The sequence below is a fragment of the Salvelinus namaycush genome, unplaced genomic scaffold (assembly GCF_016432855.1).
Source record: "Salvelinus namaycush isolate Seneca unplaced genomic scaffold, SaNama_1.0 Scaffold409, whole genome shotgun sequence".
Classification (NCBI taxonomy): domain Eukaryota; kingdom Metazoa; phylum Chordata; class Actinopteri; order Salmoniformes; family Salmonidae; genus Salvelinus; species Salvelinus namaycush.
This window is the reverse complement of record NW_024061097.1, coordinates 84,885-105,888: the sequence shown is the minus strand read 5'-3', so window position 1 is coordinate 105,888 and position 21,004 is coordinate 84,885. Positions and strand designations below refer to the sequence as shown.

The window sequence follows — 21,004 nt, the reverse complement described above, 5'->3', positions numbered from 1 at the left end:
TTCCCGTGTGCATTTTTATATACGCTAAAGTGTCTCTGTGTTCTGGGTTATATTGCCTGTAGGCTTATTTGCACAATGTAGGCTAACATCAAGTTCTCTCTAAGGTCAAATAAATAAATAAGGTCAAAGTCACATGACAACAAAGAGAGACTGATTCACAAACCAAAACAACACAAACAAAGAAGCAATACAAGCAGGCTAGCAGATTGGATTATACAAATGTTTAATGTGCACAGCGTGATGTGAGATTGTACAGTAAAAGCAAGGGAAGGAAAAATTCAATTTTAATATAAAAATACATATGACCTTTTCATCAAGTCAAAAAACTAATTAAATCAAGCAACGTGCTAATATTTACCATCTTCACAGACAGCAGGTAGACAAAAGCTGAAAGAGTCAAAGGAGACATCCCAAAATTGCACCATATTCCTTAGTGCACTACCTTTGAACAGGTCCCATACTGAGCTTCGGTTAAAAGTAGTGCACTATATAGGAAATAGGGTGCCATTTGGGATGCAGACAAAGTGAGATTCATGTCAGTATAGAACAAAAACATGCTCCCATTCGTTGTCAAACAGCAGTGGTCTCAGGGGAGGGAGACCGGTTAGCTGATTGTCCTTGTTTGGTGGTGTATGTCCACAGCCAACAAGCAGAACGCTACACCAGACCAAACTAGTCAACCAGGGACTTAACTCATCCAAACTCATTTGGGGAAAAAACTAAATAGATTATATATGACAATGCTACTCAACTTGTGCATACATTGGGCAAGGCTAGCATAAAACAACAAAATTGAAACAAAGTTTAAAACAAAAGTTCTTCATCTTTAGAAGGTGTAGGAATTAAAAGCTATGGTTATTTAGCTACAGCTACCACAATGTGTATCAACATACGAGGTCCATCCTGCTGTCCATTTTAGAAGAGAAGAGACCTCAATGGTATAAAAAAAGATCCTAGGGTGTGAATGTATTAAAACAAAGATCAAGTGATATTTCTCCCGAGATTCAAATTCAAACTTAAAAAACATTCTCGGTCACATAGAAACAATATGAAAACTGTATTTAAGACCTGGTTGTTGTCATGGAATTGAGTCTCTCTGGCTTGTAGTAGAACTGGAGCTGAATGTTGATGGAGAGAGTGATTAGGATGTCATGATGTGGCACTGGGCTGAGGGCAGGCTCTGTGAGTGAGGTTGTCCTATAGCTGTGTGTCTGTCTGGGCATATAGACTGACAGCAGTGTGTTAGTTGGCTCGGTGGCTTTGTGGCGGTGCATGCAGAAACAAGGGCAGGTTCAGTGTTTCAGACTGGGAGGCAGGGCAGGCATGGGGGGGGGTGTGAGAGGGGTCAGTGGGGGTAGGGGGGCTGAGAGGGAGGGGCGTTGATAAGGTTTTGGGTATAGGATTTTGTGCTGTGTCAGGTGGGATTTGTCTCTCAAAACAGCGCAGCGGGACAGGCACAGGGATATCCCCCCCTCTCTCCCTCCACCCCACCCAAACCATCCCCCTCCCAAAAAACAGGCCACAAACACACAAACCCAGCAGAGTGGACACCACCATCCATTATATCAGCCTATCAATGAATCAATTAACTTACCAGTCATTCAATCAATACCCCCTATTAAACAAGCTATAATCAGAGAGGGTCACACAACATTTTGGAACAATGGAAGGAATGGATGGGGGGGGGGGGGGGGGGGGCTAGCGTGATGCTCTTGCAGTGATAAACAACGCTAACAAATACAGAATAAAAAACGAAAGAAAAACAAACAGAAAAACAAAGAGCCCAAGGAATGACCCTCGATGTAATCCTGTGCCCCTGTTGGTTAAACCAGCACTGGAGAGAGAAACCATTGTTGTCGAGGAAGAAAGAGAAGCCGGGCCAGATGCTCTCTATTACTTGGTCCCCTTACCTCCAACATCCCTGGCACAGCACTGGAAATGTCTCACTTCTTCTTTTAGCAGAAGTTGTTCCCTCTCTTTTCTTTTTCTTCTGGTGACTTCTCCCCCCTTTTCAATCTGTGTTAGTTATGGTTTCCACACCGCCCCTCCTTATTCCCTTCCTCCCTTCCTCTTCCTCTTCTTCCTCACTTCCTCGTCTTTTCTATACCCCCTTGGTGGTGCTGATGCGGATGCTGCTGAAGCACTTGCCCATGGCTTCGAACAGCGGGTCGCAGAATGTGTGGACGCAGATGGAGTAGACGCGGCTGACACAGTGGATCTCGATCAGATAGCTCTTGACACATGGCACCACCGCCCAGATGTGGATGAAGGACAGGATGGCGAAGAAGATGCCCCAGACCAGCGCCAGCGGGATGCCCACCAGGGCAGTGAGGAGACGGTAGCACCAGTACTTGGTCACTGTGAAGGTGGTGAAGCTAGCCTTCCACACGCCGTCGAAGCTGTACGTGCCCGCAGGCTCTGCGATCACATCCTCAAAGTCCACCTGACAGGAGAGAAGAGTAATTGTTAAAATCAATGAATCAGCAATGATTCAATTAGACAGTCACTCTCAAAGCAAAAAACTGATGAAAAAGATTTAAAAAAAAAATGAAAACAGTTGTTGCCCCCCCATACATTTGTGCCCCTGTTCTGAAGTTACACAAGTACTAGAAATATTACAAGAGATGTATGTCTCCTCATAGTGACTGGTACGAGCAGTCAAACCAGTTCAAACTACCCTCCCACCCACCCTCCTACCCCACCCTTCACAAAACATTTTGTGATTGCTACACATGCTGTATGAGGCCCTCCTACTCTCTCTACCCTCTTAAACCATCTCTTCACATTCCTGACAGACACTGATACACAAGACAGAGACACATACTGTAGAAGTGTCTGAATCAGAGGGCAAATAGCCAGCACCCTCTTCCCAAGATAGTGCAATACTTTTGGTCAGAGCCATCGACCTATTCCCAAGTACTGGTTTTGGTCAGAACCAGCCAGCACCCTATTCCAATTCAATATAGGAAATACGGTGTCATTTCAGACACGGCACAGTTCAGTTTACAAGGCCCGTCTCTACCCTGGAGTTCTCTCTAATGTAGTTCAGTTTACAAGGCCCGTCTCTACCCTGGAGTTCTCTCTAATGTAGTTCAGTTTACAAGGCCCTTCTCTACCCTGGAGTTCTCTCTAATGTAGTTCAGTTTACAAGGCCCTTCTCTACCCTGGAGTTCTCTCTAATGTAGTTCAGTTTACAAGGCCCGTCTCTACCCTGGAGTTCTCTCTAATGTAGTTCAGTTTACAAGGCCCGTCTCTACCCTGGAGTTCTCTCTAATGCAGTTCAGTTTACAAGGCCCTTCTCTACCCTGGAGTTCTCTCTAATGCAGTTCAGTTTACAAGGCCCTTCTCTACCCTGGAGTTCTCTCTAATGTAGTTCAGTTTACAAGGCCCGTCTCTACCCTGGAGTTCTCTCTAATGTAGTTCAGTTTACAAGGCCCTTCTCTACCCTGGAGTTCTCTCTAATGTAGTTCAGTTTACAAGGCCCTTCTCTACCCTGGAGTTCTCTCTAATGTAGTTCAGTTTACAAGGCCCGTCTCTACCCTGGAGTTCTCTCTAATGTAGTTCAGTTTACAAGGCCCGTCTCTACCCTGGAGTTCTCTCTAATGCAGTTCAGTTTACAAGGCCCTTCTCTACCCTGGAGTTCTCTCTAATGCAGTTCAGTTTACAAGGCCCTTCTCTACCCTGGAGTTCTCTCTAATGTAGTTCAGTTTACAAGGCCCTTCTCTACCCTGGAGTTCTCTCTAATGTAGTTCAGTTTACAAGGCCCGTCTCTACCCTGGAGTTCTCTCTAATGTAGTTCAGTTTACAAGGCCCTTCTCTACCCTGGAGTTCTCTCTAATGCAGTTCAGTTTACAAGGCCCTTCTCTACCCTGGAGTTCTCTCTAATGTAGTTCAGTTTACAAGGCCCTTCTCTACCCTGGAGTTATCTCTAATGCAGTTCAGTTTACAAGGCCCTTCTCTACCCTGGAGTTCTCTCTAATGTAGTTCAGTTTACAAGGCCCTTCTCTACCCTGGAGTTCTCTCTAATGCAGTTCAGTTTACAAGGCCCTTCTCTACCCTGGAGTTCTCTCTAATACAGTTCAGTTTATATTCACCACCTAAGAGCCTCCAAGATCCTGTATTAAAGTCCTCCCAGCTACAGTATATGTGGAGGTCTCTACTACCTACATGTAGTAAAGAGAAGCCAGATGGGCCCCAGTGAGGTAAACCATGACATTTATTTATTTTCAGTGTAAACAGACTTCTCAGGCGATCGATGGGTTTGCGACGTGCCTCCCAAGTACCCATGACCTCACACACGTTTTAGTGCAGATTGTAAAGTGGAAAAACACACACGCGTGCTCTCTCTCTTTCTTTCTCTCTTTTTCCCACTCTCTCTCGTACTACCACTCTCACTACCCCTCTCTCGCTCTATCTCTCTTTCTCTTTTACTCTCTTCTTTGCTACCAAGCCCATGATACAGCAAATATTTATTTTACAGTTACTTATTGCGTGTGTGTTTTGTCTGCGAGAGACGTGTCGCTGTCAGAGGGTTTAACATCACCTGTGTCTAGCGCATTTTCAAGTAAAAATTAATTTTCAATATCAAAATAGGTCTTTGTTCATTTTATTCAGTAGCCAATCCTTCCAGCTATTACTGTGTACAGGGAAGGGAACTTGCTAAACTAAACAGGCTAAACTTATAGGATAAAATAACAGTTGGTGGTGAAGCTCTTTAATATAAATCTCATTGTTCTTTACGCCGCAAAAGCCAGCAACATCCATTTCATTTTCCAGAGCCATACATCTTGAGTACTGTATTGTACAGAGCCTTTGGAAAGTGTTCAGACCCCTTGTTTTTTTCCACATTTTGTTATGTTACAGACTTATTCTAAAATGGATGAAATAAAATAAAATCCTCAGCAATCTACACACATTACCCCATAATGACAAAGCAAAAACAGGTTTTCTAGAAATGTTGGCAAATGTATTACAAATAAAAAACAGAAATACCTTATTTACATAAGTATTCAGACCCTCTGCTAGTGCATCCTTTTACCATTGATCATCCTTGAGATGTTTCTACAAATTGATTGGAGTCCACCTGTGGTAAAATAAATTGATGGGACATGATTTGGAAAGGCACACACCTGTCAAATGAGGTCCCACAGTTGACAGGGCATGTCAGAGCAAAAACAAAGCCATGAGGTCGAAGAAATTGTCCGTTGAGCTCCAAGACATAATTGTGTCGAGGCACAGATCTGGGGAAGGGTACCAAAAACATTCTGTGTCCCCAAGAACACGGTGGCTTCCATCAATCTTAAATGGAAGAAGTTTGGAACCACCAAGACTCTTCCTAGAGCTGTCCGCCCGCCCGAACTGAGCAATCGGGGGAGAAGGGTCTTGGTCAGGGAGGTGATCAAGAACCCAATGGTCATTCTGGCAGAGCTCTGGTTCCTCTGTGGAGATGGGAGAACCTTCCAGAAGGACAACCATCTCTGCAACACTTCACCAATCAGGCCTTTATGGTAGAGTGACCAGATGGAAGCCACTCCTCAGTAAAAGACACATGACAGCCCGCTTGGAGTTTGCCAAAAGTCATGTAAAGACTCTCAGACCATGAGAAACAAGATTCTCTGGTCTGACGAAACCAAGATTGAACTCTTTGGCCTTAATGCCAGGCTTCACGTCTGGAGGAAACCTGGCACCATCCCTACGATGAACCATGCTGGTGGCAGCATTATGCTGTGGGGGTGTTTTTCAACGGCAGGGACTGGGAGACTAGTCAGGATTGAGGCAAAGATGAACGGAGCAAAGTACAGAGAGATCCTTGATGACAACCTGCTCCAGAGCACTCAGGACCTCAGACCGGGGCGAAGGTTCACCTTCCAACAGGACAACGACCCTAAGCACACAGCCAAGACAACGCAGGGGTGGCTTCGGAAACAAGTCTCTGAATGTCCTTGAGTGCCAGAGCCCGGACTTGAACCCGGTCTAACATCTCTGGAGAGACCTGAAAATAGCTGTGCATCCATCATGACAGAGAAAAGTACAGACACAGCTTGAGAGGATCTGCAGAGACGAATAGGAGAAACTCCTCAAATACAGGTGTGCCAAGCTAGTAGCGTCATACCCAAGAAGACTCGAGGCTGTAATCGCTTCAAAAGGTACTTCAAGAAAGTACTGAGTAAAGGGTCTGAATAGTTTTGTAAATGTGATATTTCAGTTTTTATATTTAATACATTTGCAAAAGAAAAGAAAATAACTGTTTTTGCTTTGTCATTATGGGTATTGTGTGTAGATTGATGAGTAAAAAAAAAAGATTTTATCAATTTTAGAATAAGGCAGTAACCTAACAAAATGTGGAAAAAGTCAAGGGGTCTGAATACTTTCCGAAGGCACTGTCAGCTCACAGACACAGCTTCCATCACTTCGATGGAGAATAAATGAGAGGTCTGTGTATAATGGTTCTGATGAGGGCTGTCAGCAGCTGAAATGTAACGTTTACATTTTTTCTAAAAACTACAAAACTTTAAATTGTAAACGAGAGTGCCTATGTTTTTCTAAAGCCCAGTTTAGAAAAACATAAATATAAGATAAGATCACATTTTTTTCAGGGAGTTGTTATTACTTTGCTATTGCTATGGATGATTGAACTATAGTGGACAGAGAAGAACATTCTTCATGAGAAACACCCCTAGGTAATATGGAGGGAAAGCCAAGCAGCATATTCTTTCTTTCTTCTTTATTTATTGGTGGGCAAGTCATGGTTGGCTAGATAGATACAATGTCTCAGCCCCTATCACCCCTTTAGGGATTTGGCATACAGTACAACAAACTAGTTCTCAGGGACAACATGTGAGCAGTCTGGTTGGCTGAAATCTGGAGAGAGACCTGTAATATATTTTTTCATTTTGTCCCTAGAGTGCTGAATGCCTCAGTTCAGTGTTTCCTCCACCATTGTGTAAGTAGGGCGGGCCATCCCTACTTAGGTCTGTTTGCCCGAACCTAAAATAAATAATTTGGCTTCAATTGATTTCAACTGAAATTGTTGCTTAATAAATTAGCCCTGAATGTTGATTTGGGGCCTTTGTTTACACCCCGCCTGGACAATCTAAGGGAAACCCTGCCTCAGCTTGTCCATTAAGCCTGAATGTCTTAATTTCCCAATATAATGTGCCTCCCGCCTCCCTCCTCAGGGAGTCCCGTCATTCTTGAGAGTTTGGCAGGGAGATGTTAACTAGCGGCTGGTTAGCGAGCCGATCGCTGCTGTCTGCGTTGCACAGTGTGGCCGTGGGTATGTCTGCTCAGCTCAGACTCAGCCCCATCGGGGTTTAACAGAAGGCTGCCTGGCCATAGGCTATATAAAGAACCAGGCTTTATGAGAGGAAAATATTCTATTCCCAGGGCAAACTCTCCAAACTCTGCATGGATTTCATTGATGGTGATTCTTTGATGTAGCCGGTTGAGGGAGTTCAGCTGCCGAAATTCCAACTTTAAGATCTACTGGTCCACATGGTTCTGCAGAAGGAGAGAGTAGTGTGTGTGTGTGTGTGTGTGTGTGTGTGTGTGTGTGTGTGTGTGTGTGTGTTCCCTGTTCTACATAGCAGCAGCATAGTTAGGGCACCCCAAACACACACCTCCATTGACAACATTTAGAACTCCAAACTTCTATAGCCTGGGAGGAAACATGTGATTTCAGATGATTACACTAGCGGTCTGTAGATTTGATTAAAAGAGCAGAATCATAAGGCTGTATTCTATTCTGAGCATGCTGGAGAGTCTGACTCACTGTCACAATGGGTTGGTAGGAAGCCAGAGAACGAGACAGAGAGAGAGAGTGTAATGTTCACTGTTCATTTTTAATTTATTTATTGTTTATTTCACTCTTGTTTATTATCTATTTGACTTGCATAAACATATGTTTCCCATGCCCAATAAACCCCTTTGAATTGGAGAGAGAGAGAGAGAGAGAGAGAGAGAGAGAGAGAGAGAGAGAGAGAGAGAGAGAGAGAGAGAGAGAGAGAGAGAGAGAGAGAGAGAGAGAGAGAGAGAGAGAGAGAGAGAGAGAGAGAGAGAGAGAGAGAGAGAGAGAGAGAGAGGAAAAACTGCAATACAGATAAAAAAATGTTTTTACAATGATCTCTACTTTTATCTAAATTGTGTGGGTTGTGTTCCCTGTTACCATTAACATACAATATTCTCTTTTTATATGAACGAACCTATTGAAATTAAATGGAGAAACTGCACACAAGGAGGGAGACTAGGAGACAAGGGAGAGAGCTTATTGTTTATTTCACTTTTGTATATTATCTACTTCACTTGCTTTGGCAATGTTAACATATGTTCCCATGCCAATAAAGCCCCCTGAATTGAATTGAGAGAATGTGGTCATTGCTCCCTAGTTGACGCATCCCTGTGAACTGCAGAGAGGGAGGGAGAGAGACAAAGGGGGACATAGGACAGAGCAGTGGGAGGGGGAGGAGAGGGGAGAGAGAGGGAGATCCTTTGGCCTGCCTGCTGCTGCAGCTACTTGGGTGTTTCCCAGTTTTATGAAGGCAAAGTTCACTACTTCAAACGGCTGACCCTCTCCAAGTGGTAACTGACTCTTTACAGATGAAACAAGAACCCAGCTGGACATGAGGATAGACGGACAGCCTATGTCCCAAGTGGCACCGTATTTCCTATGTAGTGCACTACTTTTGAACAGGGTCATAAGGCATAGGATGCCATTTGGGACATAGACTCTGACTGTGTCACCTGAGCCTTTCTGATCCCACCAACGCATGACAGGTCGTTTTCACAAGTACCACAGTAACGTCAGCGAGGGTTTCTCTCAACAAACTCATATTTTACATAAACACAAAATGGGCACAGTGTGGTTGGAGTCTACTTTGGAAATAAGTTTGCTCTGCAATAACTCACTCACTGAATATGAGGCACGTGTAACTATAAAACAAGGACTGTGAGAACATTTTTGTTAAAAGAACAGAAAATTCGTGATGTTTCCTCCATTCCAAAACTGGAGCAAAGATGTTCGGCTAAAGACTGCAGCCAAGAGACGCTGCTGCGTACGCATCACATTTACGCATGTGTTGAGCCCTTCACAAACCTATTCTGATCCATGTAAACCATTGTAAACTGGGGTCATGAATCCGAAAAACTCATAGTATAGTCTACACACGAGAATGCCATGCGATCCACCAACCAGTACTTTGGTACGCGCGCAGATTACTATGCATATTTAGCAGCTCCTAGTCTGCCCAGTAATCGTGCGAGTGACAATTTCCAGGCCTCCTGGGTATATTATAATGGGAACATTCATAATATAATGTGTCCAAGTACAAAACCAACTCACATGCAATATTGGAACTGAACTAGTTTTAGCCTAAACCACGATTAGATAAAAAACTTGTATAATCGTATCAAACCAGTCTAATAAATTAAGTAAATAAAAAGATCCAAAGTGAAATCTTACTAAGCGAAGAAATCCATGAACAATTATTTCCCTTCATGGGTAAATATACCGTCTACGGACTGGTTCGGTGTTGGACTCACCTTTACAACGTCGTCGTTTATGTGCTTGGGGTCCCGGTTCACCAGGTCGATCTCTTTTGTATGGACATCCTGCATCGTCTTCATCCCGCTCATACTGTCATTATCCATGTCTTTGTTATTAGGTTTATAAATGTTCCCTTGTTTTCTGATGAACGGCGAGTGCAGAAATTCCTGTGGGTCCGGAGGTGAAGAAGAGAAGCGTTATACGTTTATAAGTTAGTGGAGAGACGGGCAGAAAGGCAGAGAAGGTCGACTTGACCGGAGCGCACCAGAGTTAGCAGCCTGCCCCAGCCTGAGATGGTTTTAAAAGGGTAGCACCACACCCCTCAATAGCAGAGATCCGTCTCTCACCGCAAGGGGTCATCTCCAAGCGCTCACACAATGCGTGCGTAAAGATCGTTCGGCTGGCCATTCTCTGTAAACGCAGAACCTTTCTCACATAAGGCATCAAAAGCGTATTTTCACTAATGTAAACTGTCATCAACTTTTAATGGAAATTGCATTTTCGATTGACTTAGTCTAATATAATTAACATTCTAACCAAAACTTTGACAGACTTCTAAGTGCGCACAAAATGTGTGTTTCGAGTGGATTCAAAATGAAATAACGCACAGAATCTTAGAAGCGTAGGCTAGTTAATAAATAACTGTAAATGTATCATGCCAGTGCTAATGGAGACGAGAGGGGCTTGCACATTTGCCCAGTAGGAGTGGGAGTAACGTTCACAACTAGGTGCCAAAAAAGATTGGCAACTAGCGCTTTGGAGTTAAAAATGTTCCAGTTTCCCAATCTTCCAAGGGCATGTTCGATAAATGTCACAATGAGAACGAGCCAGAGAAAATGTTTTGCTCACAGATGATTCAATATCCATAACAAAAGTATAAATACAGTAAAAATAAAAACGGTAAAATAAAAAGTTGGATTGTGACAGGATACAGAGTCCAAAAGAAAACCTTACCTCGTCAGTTTCGCAGTCCTTGAGTCCGCCAGTCATGCTGTCCCGCGCCTGAAGTGCTAACACACCCGTTTGTTGTTGAAGCAAGACAGTGTCAGCTTAACAGAGGGAGCAAATCAACAGGAGGAGGCGTGGGGACTGTTTGTTAACGACTTGGGGGCTCCTCCGGGGATATTACCAAATCCTATCGCTTATCTTTACGTTGCGCTCATTGAACGCAAAGTTCAAGTTAAGGCGCCGGAGAGACCTGAGTGAGAAATCTCGACGTGCCTCTGCAGGGACTTAATGAATGCTCGTCTCATTCATTCAGTAGTCACCTGTTTAGACAAGCAGTGCAGCGGGATGAAACTGTAACCCGTCATTAACCTACTGCTCAACACATTACGCAGGAGCTAGTGGTGGAGAAACTGACCTGATCTGTTCAACTACTAAGATTATGTTTTCAATTTGGCCTGTGTGTGTGCTGTGTCGTTTCTGCTGGCTGCTGTCTTTCCTGAATAAACTGAGAGATTGATATCCCCCAGCCCTATGCTCTGTCACGATTATGAACCTGTTCTGGTCATGGTAGTCTGTTTACATTCCTTTATCTGATTCTCTGCCCAGGGAAACAACTCAGCTTGGTTTGGAAATGACATCAGTCCCAGAGACATAACAGTCATGTCAGGGGTATTTTCAGCCTGTGTGCTTGTGTGTGTATGTGTGTGAGAGAGTTTATGGGGGTTGTAATTGGTAACCTAGGCTACACAGTACTGCCCCTCTTCATTGCAGAACTCAGTCACTAGAAGTTGACTGTAGCTATTCTCTAGGGAAGAGAACCAGATCAGTGGGAATCTACTGCAGAGTTAGCTAAGGTCTAGACTATGCAAAAAGTCAGTGTCCAGCTTTCGTTTATAAAAAGGTTCTTTAGGATCATCTTTAATGTCCCTGAGGAGAAAACTGTCTTTAGACACAGTACTGCTGTATACAAAAAACGGAGACAGCTGCTTTTTCTTATCAGTCTTGTATCAGTGCTATTTGTGCAAGATAGAAGGTTCTGGAAAATATGCCTTCTGGCTCCATATCACACAGGGAGTACCCAAATGTAGAAGAAAGAAGACCCATTCCTCTTGTCTTTGGCATCAGGGAGAAGTAGATTAATACACTTCACATTAGACTGAAGGCCTGTAACCAGGAGGATAACTGTAGGCAGAAGGTACATGTGCTGACCCAGATACGTTGAAGGCTCATAAGTCAAACAACTCATAAATCTGGGGAATTTCGCTGGATGAACGTTGTAGAACCATCATCGCAGTATGGAATATTTTTCACATTCTTCCGAATCAGTAGAATGTTGTCTGTGTGTAAACCTGCAGATTATCAGTATAGAATATTCTTCCAAGTCAGTATTGTGCTGTGTGTAAACCTGTAGGTTATAATCTGAGCCCCAGGTCATGCTCCATAGGCACACAGGCAGAGGCTACTCTTCTCCTCTCTCATATAGGAAAGTGTCTTGTGCAATCAGACCAGCTCAGTTAGTAATTTATTACTTTTCTCTGGCACTGAGACTGAGAATCATTTCCCTAGCCCTCCTATCACAGTTCTCATTACCTTCTATGACAGACAGAGAGAGCAATACTCAGAACATTTTTGAAATAAGATTCTTTATTTGGTGAAGAAAAGGAACATTTTTGGTACTTTACACAAATCAAAGAATACGTGTCGTTTGTTGAGCAGAATTAAAATCATATCGTTGTCCATTTTTACTACATTGTTTCATCTCATTAAAAAAAACTCCAGGCCAAACTCAACACCGATACAATCACACCTGCAATTTTCTCTCGGTAGAGAAGAACCAACTCAGCCAAGTACAGACATGGTCTGTGAACTCTCTTGCTTTAAGAGCATAAGAGCACCCTTTTTGGTTCCAAGTATAACCCTTTTGAGTTCCATGTAGAACCCTCTGTGGAAAGGGTTCTACATGGAACACATAAGGGTTCTACCTGGAACCAAAAGGGTTCTACCTGGAACCAAAAAGGGTTCTTCAAATGGTTCTCATATGGGGACAGCTGAAGAACTCTTTTAGGTTCTAGATAGTACCTTTTATTTTTTTCTAAGAGTGTAGGCCATGTACCTGACAAGTGTATCAAGGCTTCACTCAATAGAATTAACTGGAGTGTATTCACCTCATTATCTTAAGGAACACAAGCAGCAAGTTCTGTCCAGTTTTTTCATGACTTCAATCAAAACATGGACAATCAAGAAACATGACAAATGTGCGTGGCATATAAATAGTAAGTTAGAGAGCCAATACTCCTGTTTTATATTATATTGGACATTTAGTCCACTTCTTATTTAAATGCATATAACTGTCTTAGGTTTTTACCGTAGGTTTTTTAGGGATGGTTTCCCGGACACAGAAAAGCAAGCGTAATGGAGACAAAAGGGAAGCTTAATAGAGAATTTCTAGGCTAGACACTAGGCTTAATCTATGTCCGGGAAACTGCCCCTTAGTATAAAAGCTAACGCCCAAAAATATATCCAAAGCACTGCGAGATCAACACAGCAGTAGCAAAATAAGGCTGCACAAGTATGCAATAAGCTGCATCCCAGAATCTTGGATCTATGTACACTCTTTTACAGAAAACATATGAAGGAATTCATTCATTCAATTTCCAGCCGAATTCTCTGCTATATATATATCACATAAAAAGCAGAAACTACGCAAATATTACATGTCTGCTGTCAGGGATGGTATGATGCCTTATCGTCAAAAACCATGTTGCCCTGATCTGATCGAATATGATTAAAACAGTCCTTTAGAATCAGAATCAGAACTATGGAATGACAATAATTTGTTTTGGTCACAAATGCAAAATGGTCCTTTTGGCAGTATACATAAAAACCCTTTATAAAGCTTGACACAAGAATTTCTATCAACATCAAACCTTATTATTAATCTTTTGTGAAATTCCAGATGACATAAATGATCATGTTGGATCATGTTATTACCCAGATGGTGTCATGGTGTTGTCTAAGGGAAGTTTACCCCAATCAACCTTTATGACCACTTATAAACGTATCATCACTTTACAGGTAGCAGTTAGCCTTCTAATAAATGATTCTATCATAATTCTACCAGATATTATGGAGTGTTGATGTTGGCTTTATAAAGAGCTTATATATTTCAACACAAACATGAGTAAAGGATATCTTATTTTTCCACTTAGACATATGTCAAAAAAGTTATAGCCTTAAATAAATCCTTTTTATGTCTCTCTCATCCGACCCCTGCTTTCCCCCCTCTGTGCGTCTTCATGACAGGGAAGAAAAGCCCCTATCAGCTGTCTGTGGTCTTGACGTGAACTGATGACAGACACCGGCCCATACTGTGGAAGACGGGGGTGACGAGCATGTCTGTCAGGCTGCTCCAGACCACCTGGACAGAGGGCAGCGCCATCAGACAGCTCCGCACCGCCGGCATCAGCACCCTGCGGGGAGGAGAAAAGGAAGGACCACAACAACAGGTTCAACTGTGCATCACAAACATGCAGTATTCTTCCAATGCACATAGTGTGTAGTCGTGCATAGCTATTACACATATTTGTATTACATTACGAGAAACCTATAACCTTGAGTTTAATATCAAGTGCATGAGAAAGCCTTAACAAGTTGTGCTTGTTACAGACCGCAGAGCACCTCTTAACATGCATTCAACACACAGCCTTCTTCATCGTCTTACTTTGTCCCTTTGGGATATTCATAATCGTAAACAGTTAATGCAGACTTTCATGAATGCTTGCAGCCTGCAATATGTATTAAGGCTAGGGAGTGTGTTGTTATTAATGTGCCTTTCTCTACTGCCATTGTGTCTTGGAACACTCAGCCAAACCCCAGCCATCTATTGACCAGACACAGGGTCAACTATTTGCTACAGTTGCCATTCCACCCTCTATTGATTTCTGCCTATGTCACCAAAGCCATATTTACATTGCTTATCCGCCATAAAAGCTGTGACAGACAGTGCCGACTTCCTCTTCCTCTACACAATAACTGCGTACCAAATTGCACCCTATTCTCTATATAGTGCACTAATTTTGACCAAAGCACTATGGGCATTATGGGTGCCATTTGGGATGCAGACAATGGCTTTAAGCAGAATAAATTCTGTAGAGAGACAGACATTGAGACATTGAGAAACTAGTCCAGAAACTGTAGTAAAGGTCACATGAAAGTTACTTTGTGACATGCCGACAAAACAATGCCCAAAACAATATGTAGCCTATCTATTCTAGTGGAATGTCCCATTCTCCTCTGAAAATAGGCCTACGGTGCTGCAAGACAGACTAGAATGCCAACTGTCTGGCAGGGGTTATGGGGGCATTTTTCCACTACGACTGGAACACTGCATTCCTCCTAACTTTTTATACAGTGCCTCACTTTTGGTGTTGTTTCAGCAAGTAGCCAGCCTACTAAATGGCTCTCAGGCAGTTTGTGAATGTAAGGAGTTGCACGATATCCCTACAACTTAAAGGAAAATACCATTCAAAAACTATCTTTTGGTATTTGTTTTCATTAGTCCACTGTTGATATAGCAAAACACATCATACTATGACACTTTCTGTATTTTTTTGTGTTCTATATCTTGAAAATTTGATTGTTGACATGCAACACATTTATTGACTGTATCATCGGTGGACTACTGAAACAAATACCAAAAGATAGTTTTGAGTGGTATTTTAGGCACCTGTGTCCACTGACACGCAAATAGTACATAATGGAAAATAGGCCTATATACCTGGATATGGAAAGGTTATGAAATAATTACCAAAATCAAGTTAAAACACTTCAAACTCATTCACAGTTTTACCCTACCTATGATGTGAACTAAATAGCTTATGTTAATGTCAATATACCAGCTTAACTGTGCAAACTGATACGCAGTATACCACCCTCTCTGTCATCAATGGGACAAAACATTTAGGCAGCAAAACAGGCAAAGCAAACATTGGCCCTTGGCCAAGCACCGAAACAACAAGATAGCATGTGATGTTCATACCAAATATGAACACAGCTGAAGACCCCGAAGACAATACCAAGGATAAACGCCATGGGCACAGCAAGGATGGTGGTCAATATTAGGTAGAAGCCATATTTGACCAGTTCGAAGACAGCGTGACTTCCTATCCATACTTTGTCGAAGCTGTGGCTCGAACTGGGCTCTGCTATCACATCGTCAAAACCAACCTGGGGAAGGAGACATCTTGTCAGGAATCATTCATTCATATACCCATCTGTCACCATATGTCCTGTATAATCACAAACAAACAATCAGATGTTTCTGAACTGTCTGATCAGGCAGCCTGGTCTCATAGGCTAGATGTAACATAGTAAATGAAAAATCTGAGACGCGATATGATATGTTACATTTGGTATGGTTAAATAAGACAGATGGTTACTTAAGGCAAAAACGAAAATTGGGTGTTTGGTTGGGGTGGATGGGTAGGTGTATAATGCAAATGTCTAGCAACACAAAGGTTACAAGTTAGAATCTCATCCTGGACAACTTTTAGCTAATTAGCAACTTTTCAACTACTTACTACTTTTTAGCTACTTTGCAACTACTTAGCATATTAGTTAAATCTTCCCCTAACCCTAACCCTAACCTTCACCCTAACCCCTAGTCTATCTAGAAATCGTAACATATCATATCACATTTTTTCAATTTTGCAAATTCGTAACATATAATATGAATTGTAATCCGTAACATATAATAAAAAAATGGGTGACGGACATCCACAAATTAATACATACCATACGAAATGTGACATATCATACTGAAGTGGGATCTTGGATTTACGTATAGAATAATACGAAATGCTCTGAGACCAGGTTGGTTCAGGAAATGGATGGATAAGAAAACTCCAAATGAAAACTCACAGCCAATTTATAAACTATACTCATAGGCAATAGCAATGATTTGTGCAGCTATTACGCATGCACAGCCTACCATGTTGTTATTAGTTTATTACCTATGGCAAAGTAACAATGACATGATGAAAGTATCGAACTATGGCTTGATAGAGGCATATCCACATACTGTAGTTTACTTTGTGAAACCCGAAGCGAACGGTGTGCTGATACACTGATAGGGTAGCTTACCTTTAAGTGCGCGTTTATGTCATTGGGATCTCGGTCTGGAATCGCCGAATATACTTTGTCATTTTTCGACAGAATCGGTTCGATTGATCTGTTGAACTCGTCCTCGTCCACGATAATACTCGTTTCGTAATTCACCTTTTCGAGACCCATTTTCACTTGACAGTCCTGCGACGCGGTGAGCGGCGTAGAGCTGTCGTTGGTCAGAAGCTGTGAGCGCTCTTTGCATTTGGAACTGTGCCCGTGCCGAGCGCATCTGAAACGGACCCACGCCCCGCGCGGAAAGCAGCGCAATGTGGGGTAGTAGACACAACAAGCAAAAGTCATGTCGCCATGAAATTTTAAACTAGAGGACAAACATTTTTGTATTTGACACTGTATTTATTTATACATTTGTCTGATTAGAATCGAATTATCTGAACTAGCCTATATTGAACTAGGCCAATCTTGCAAGATTGTAATGGACATTATTTGTTAATATCTCAATATGTATATCAACTGGACACTGACCACCCTAGAAATAAACTAATTTCCATTCAGATAAGCAAGTCACAAAGAGCCTCAATCATCAGTCTCTATCATCCTGGTCTCATTCCTTCACTTCCTCTTGCTCTATTTGTTCTCTCCATCCACTATCACACACTCTCCAAATAAGAGTGATTTGGAGGGGAGAGGAGGAGAGGAGGATGAAACAAGGGAGACGTGCATGTGAGGCTGGGAAATATATAAAAAATACAAACACACACACACGGACACACATAGAGGCTATGTTTGAATGTTGTAGTGCTCCCAACCCCCACCCTGGTAGAGAAAAACCCTTTATGGCGTGATGTCTGAGGCAGAGGATTGTGTGTGTGTGTGTGTGTGTATGTGTGTGTTTGTGGCAGAGAAAAAAACGTTGGGTTACACAGCAACTGAGTAGGTCTACAGAGGCTGTTTTACCTGTACAGAAAGCATAAAGAAACATTGAGTGCATTTTGTGCAAGTCATCATGATATTCTTGTAAATTCATTGCACTGATTGAGTTCAGTGACCCTTTTCTCTGCCGTTTTTGAACATACCTGGGAACAATTTTAGAATCGCTCTGTCTTCAGATTTTTAAAGCCAGGATATAAATACAGTGGGAAAGACATCTTGCTGTGATTATTCTCACAGTGACCCAAATGCATTTCTAATGACCACATATACCACACGTGTGTGTGCCTGCATGCATGTTTTTAGGGCCGAGCCTAGCCTTTTGCGGGTCCTAAGCAACATTTTGTTGTGGGGCCCTCCCACCTCACGAGCAAAACATTTTAGTGGCCCCTCTCTTGACGGCGGACAGAAAAAATAGAAGTTTTAGAGTTAATTTCCTGCAATTCTACACATTTTGCAATGGGAGGGGTAGAGAAAATGATGCAGTTTTAAAGCAAGTTTGCTCCAATTCTCCACATTTGTAATGGGGCAGAGAGAAGAATTTGCAGTTTTATAACTCCTTCCATGCAATTCTACAAATTTTGCCATGGGGCGGAGAGAAACATTTACAGTTTTACAGCTAATTTCCTGCAATTCTACACATTTTGCCATGACATATGCCATGTTAATATGACCTCTGAGTGAGAGTGAATAACAAATGAATGGGGGCCCCTGGAAATTCAACCATGATTACTACAAGTTTAGATACCTGGCTAGACAAACTTACCAATCTACAAAATGTTAGCTGACATGGGCTAATAGAATGACTGTCAGTGACTGACATAACAAGAGATACACTGCTGATGCACAACCACGTTTCGAAATTGCACCTTGTATACTGTACAATTCTAACTATAAAAAAATACAAATGTTTCGTTTTTTTGGCAGGGGCCACCTAGTGGCCACGGGGCCCTAAGCGATTGCTTATTAGTGATGGGGGGAAAAAAATCGATACAATTACATATCGAGATATTATTATTTTGAATATATCGTATCATTTTGATAAAATCTCAATATTATTTTTGTGCTAGTTGGCTGTATCTGCACCAAAACAGTATTTTTCCTTCATAGCTTGTCCTCCATCATCTTTTTAAACAGGAAGCTAATTTGTTTTCAGCGCTTTTATTTCTATGACTGATTAAAACTTATTTTCACATGACTCTTATCTCTCTGCAGCAGACATGTGGTGAGCAATATGTTTGGAACATCGAATCACAATATAATCACATCACCACCACCACCATGTATAGTATTAAATTGCAATACATATAGAATCTTGAGAATCGCAATACATATCGTATCGCACCTAAGTACCGTGATAATATCGTATCCTGAGATCCTTGGCCATTCCCAGCCCTATTACTTATGTTGCTTATGCCTGGAACCGGCCCAGCATGTATGCATATGTGTGTGTGTGTGTGACCGTCAACTCTTTTGTCCACCACTTTGCATTTTATTTGTTGATGAACAAGGTCAGTTCGGTGTCCTTGTCTGTAGAGTGGACGTAGTATAAACAACAGGGGCCTTTGTATATAGAAAAAGTAGGTCAGGGCTGTGTGTGTGTGTGTGTGTGTGCGTGCGTTTGTGTGTGTTTGTGTGTGTGTGTGTGTGTGTGTGTGTGACAGCGAGGCAGAAACCCAGTCAGCAAGCATGGTGCAACAATACAAACCCACAATCCCTAGGATTAAACACACAGGGCTTTTCTGACAGCCAAGCATTCAACGAGGGAGGCCTGGCTGGCTAGTTGGCTGGGATAGGGTCGGATAGGGTTGGGTAAGGATAGAGTTAGGGAGCAACAGGGGAAGTGGCTGTTAGTGATGGTGATGGTGATAGTGGTGGTGGTGATGCTGGTGTTGGTGGGGGTGATGCTGGTGATGGTGGTGATGGTGGTGGTGTGGGGGGGCAAATGGTGGTGATGGTGGTGGTGGTTATGGTGGTGATGGGGCAAATGGTGGTGGTGGTGGTGGTGGTGGTGATGGCGGTGGTAGTTATGGTGGTGGTGGTGGTGATGGTAGTGGTAGTGGTGGTGGTGATGGTAGTGGTGGTGGTGGTGATGGTAGTGGTGGTGGTGGTGATGGTGGTAGTGGTGGTGGTGGTGGTGATGGTAGTGGTAGTTATGGTGGTGGTGGTGGTAGTGGCAGTTATGGTGGTGGTGGTGATGGCAGTGGTAGTTATGGTGGTGGTGGTGGTGGTAGTGGTTGTTATGGTGATGTAGGCGGTTGTGGTGATGGTAGTGGTAGTGGTGGTGATGGTAGTGGTAGTAATGGTGGTGGTGATGGTAGTGGTGGTGGTGGTACTTATGGTGGTGGTGGTGGTGATGGTAGTGGTGGTGGTGATGATGGTAGTGGTAGTGGTGGTGGTGGTAGTGGTGGTGATGGTAGTGGTAGTTATGGTGGTGGTGGTGGTGATGGTAGTGGTAGTTATGGTGGTGGTGGTGGTGATGGTAGTGGTAGTGGTAGTGGTGATGGTAGTGGTGGTGATGGTCAGGTAGTTATGGTGGTGGTGGTGGTGGTGTGGTAATGGTAGTGGTAGTTATGGTGGTGGTGGTAGTTATGGTGGTGGTGGTGGTGGTAGTGATGGTGGTGGTGGTTGTGATGGTAGTGATGGTGGTGGTGGTGGTGGTGGTTATGGTGATGGTAGTGGTGGTGGCGGTGATGGTAGTTATGGTGGTGGTGGTGATGGTAGTGGTGGTGGTGGTGATGGTAGTGGTGGTGTTGGTGGTGGCAGTGGTGGTGGTGGTGATGGTAGTGGTGGTGGTGGTGATTGTAGTGGTAGTTATGGTGGTGGTGGTGGTGGTGGTGATGGTGGTAGTGGTGGTGGTGGTGGTGATGGTAGTGGTAGTTATGGTGGTGGTGGTGGTGATGGTAGTGGCAGTTATGGTGGTGGTGGTGGTGGTGATGGTGGTAGTGGTGGTGGTGGTGATGGTAGTTATGGTGGTGGTGGTGGTGGTGGTGATGGTAGTGGTGGTGATGGTAGTTATGGTGGTGGTGGTGGTAGTGGTAGTTATGGTGGTGGTAGTTATGGTGGTGGTAGTGGTGATGGTTATGGTGGTGGTGGTGGTGATGGTAGTGGTGGTGGTAGTGGTGGTAGTGGTAATTATGGTGGTGGTGGTAGTTATGGTGGTGGTGGTGGTGGTAGTGATGGTGGTGGTGGTTGTGATGGTAGTGATGGTGGTGGTGGTTGTGATGGTAGTGATGGTGGTGGTGGTGGTGGTGGTGGTTATGGTGATGGTAGTGGTGGTGGCGGTGATGGTAGTTATGGTGGTGATGGTGATGGTAGTGGTGGTGGTGGTGATGGTAGTGGTGGTGTTGGTGGTGGCAGTGGTGGTGGTGGTGGTGGCAGTGGTGGTGGTGGTGATGGTAGTGGTGGTGGTGGTGATTGTAGTGGTAGTTATGGGGGTGGTGGTGATGGTAGTGGTGGTGG

The 21,004-nt window shown here is 43.3% G+C and overlaps 2 protein-coding genes across 2 annotated transcripts; both read right to left on the bottom strand.

The window, feature by feature from the left end:
• Positions 1-206: 206 nt before the first annotated feature.
• On the bottom strand, positions 207-10,531 carry LOC120041134 (caveolin-1). The gene is made up of 3 exons (XM_038986081.1): positions 10,496-10,531; positions 9,538-9,708; positions 207-2,443 (listed from the first exon to the last, which is right to left on the bottom strand). The coding sequence occupies exons 1-3, from the start codon at positions 10,529-10,531 to the stop codon at positions 2,102-2,104; spliced, it is 549 nt and encodes a 182-aa protein (XP_038842009.1). The 3' UTR covers positions 207-2,101.
• A 1,966-nt stretch (positions 10,532-12,497) lies between these two features.
• LOC120041136 (caveolin-2-like) lies at positions 12,498-17,232 on the bottom strand. The gene is made up of 3 exons (XM_038986084.1): positions 16,631-17,232; positions 15,528-15,715; positions 12,498-13,959 (listed from the first exon to the last, which is right to left on the bottom strand). Exons 1-3 carry the CDS (start codon positions 16,952-16,954, stop codon positions 13,809-13,811), a joined length of 663 nt encoding a protein of 220 aa, XP_038842012.1. The 5' UTR covers positions 16,955-17,232; the 3' UTR covers positions 12,498-13,808.
• Positions 17,233-21,004: the final 3,772 nt, after the last annotated feature.

Bases quoted from the DNA above. Each gene is read 5' to 3' on its own strand.
- LOC120041136 (XM_038986084.1), bottom strand. From the start codon at position 16,954: ATGACTTTTGCTTGTTGTGTCTACTACCCCACATTGCGCTGCTTTCCG. The intron at 15,716-16,630 runs GTAAGCTACCCT...CTCCTTCCCCAG, and splicing joins ACATAAACGCGCACTTAAAG to GTTGGTTTTGACGATGTGAT. The intron at 13,960-15,527 runs GTATGAACATCA...TCCTCCCCGCAG, and splicing joins TTCAGCTGTGTTCATATTTG to GGTGCTGATGCCGGCGGTGC.
- LOC120041134 (XM_038986081.1), bottom strand. From the start codon at position 10,531: ATGACTGGCGGACTCAAGGACTGCGAAACTGACGAG. The intron at 9,709-10,495 runs GTAAGGTTTTCT...CCGGACCCACAG, and splicing joins AGGACTGCGAAACTGACGAG to GAATTTCTGCACTCGCCGTT. The intron at 2,444-9,537 runs GTGAGTCCAACA...CTCTCCTGTCAG, and splicing joins TAAACGACGACGTTGTAAAG to GTGGACTTTGAGGATGTGAT.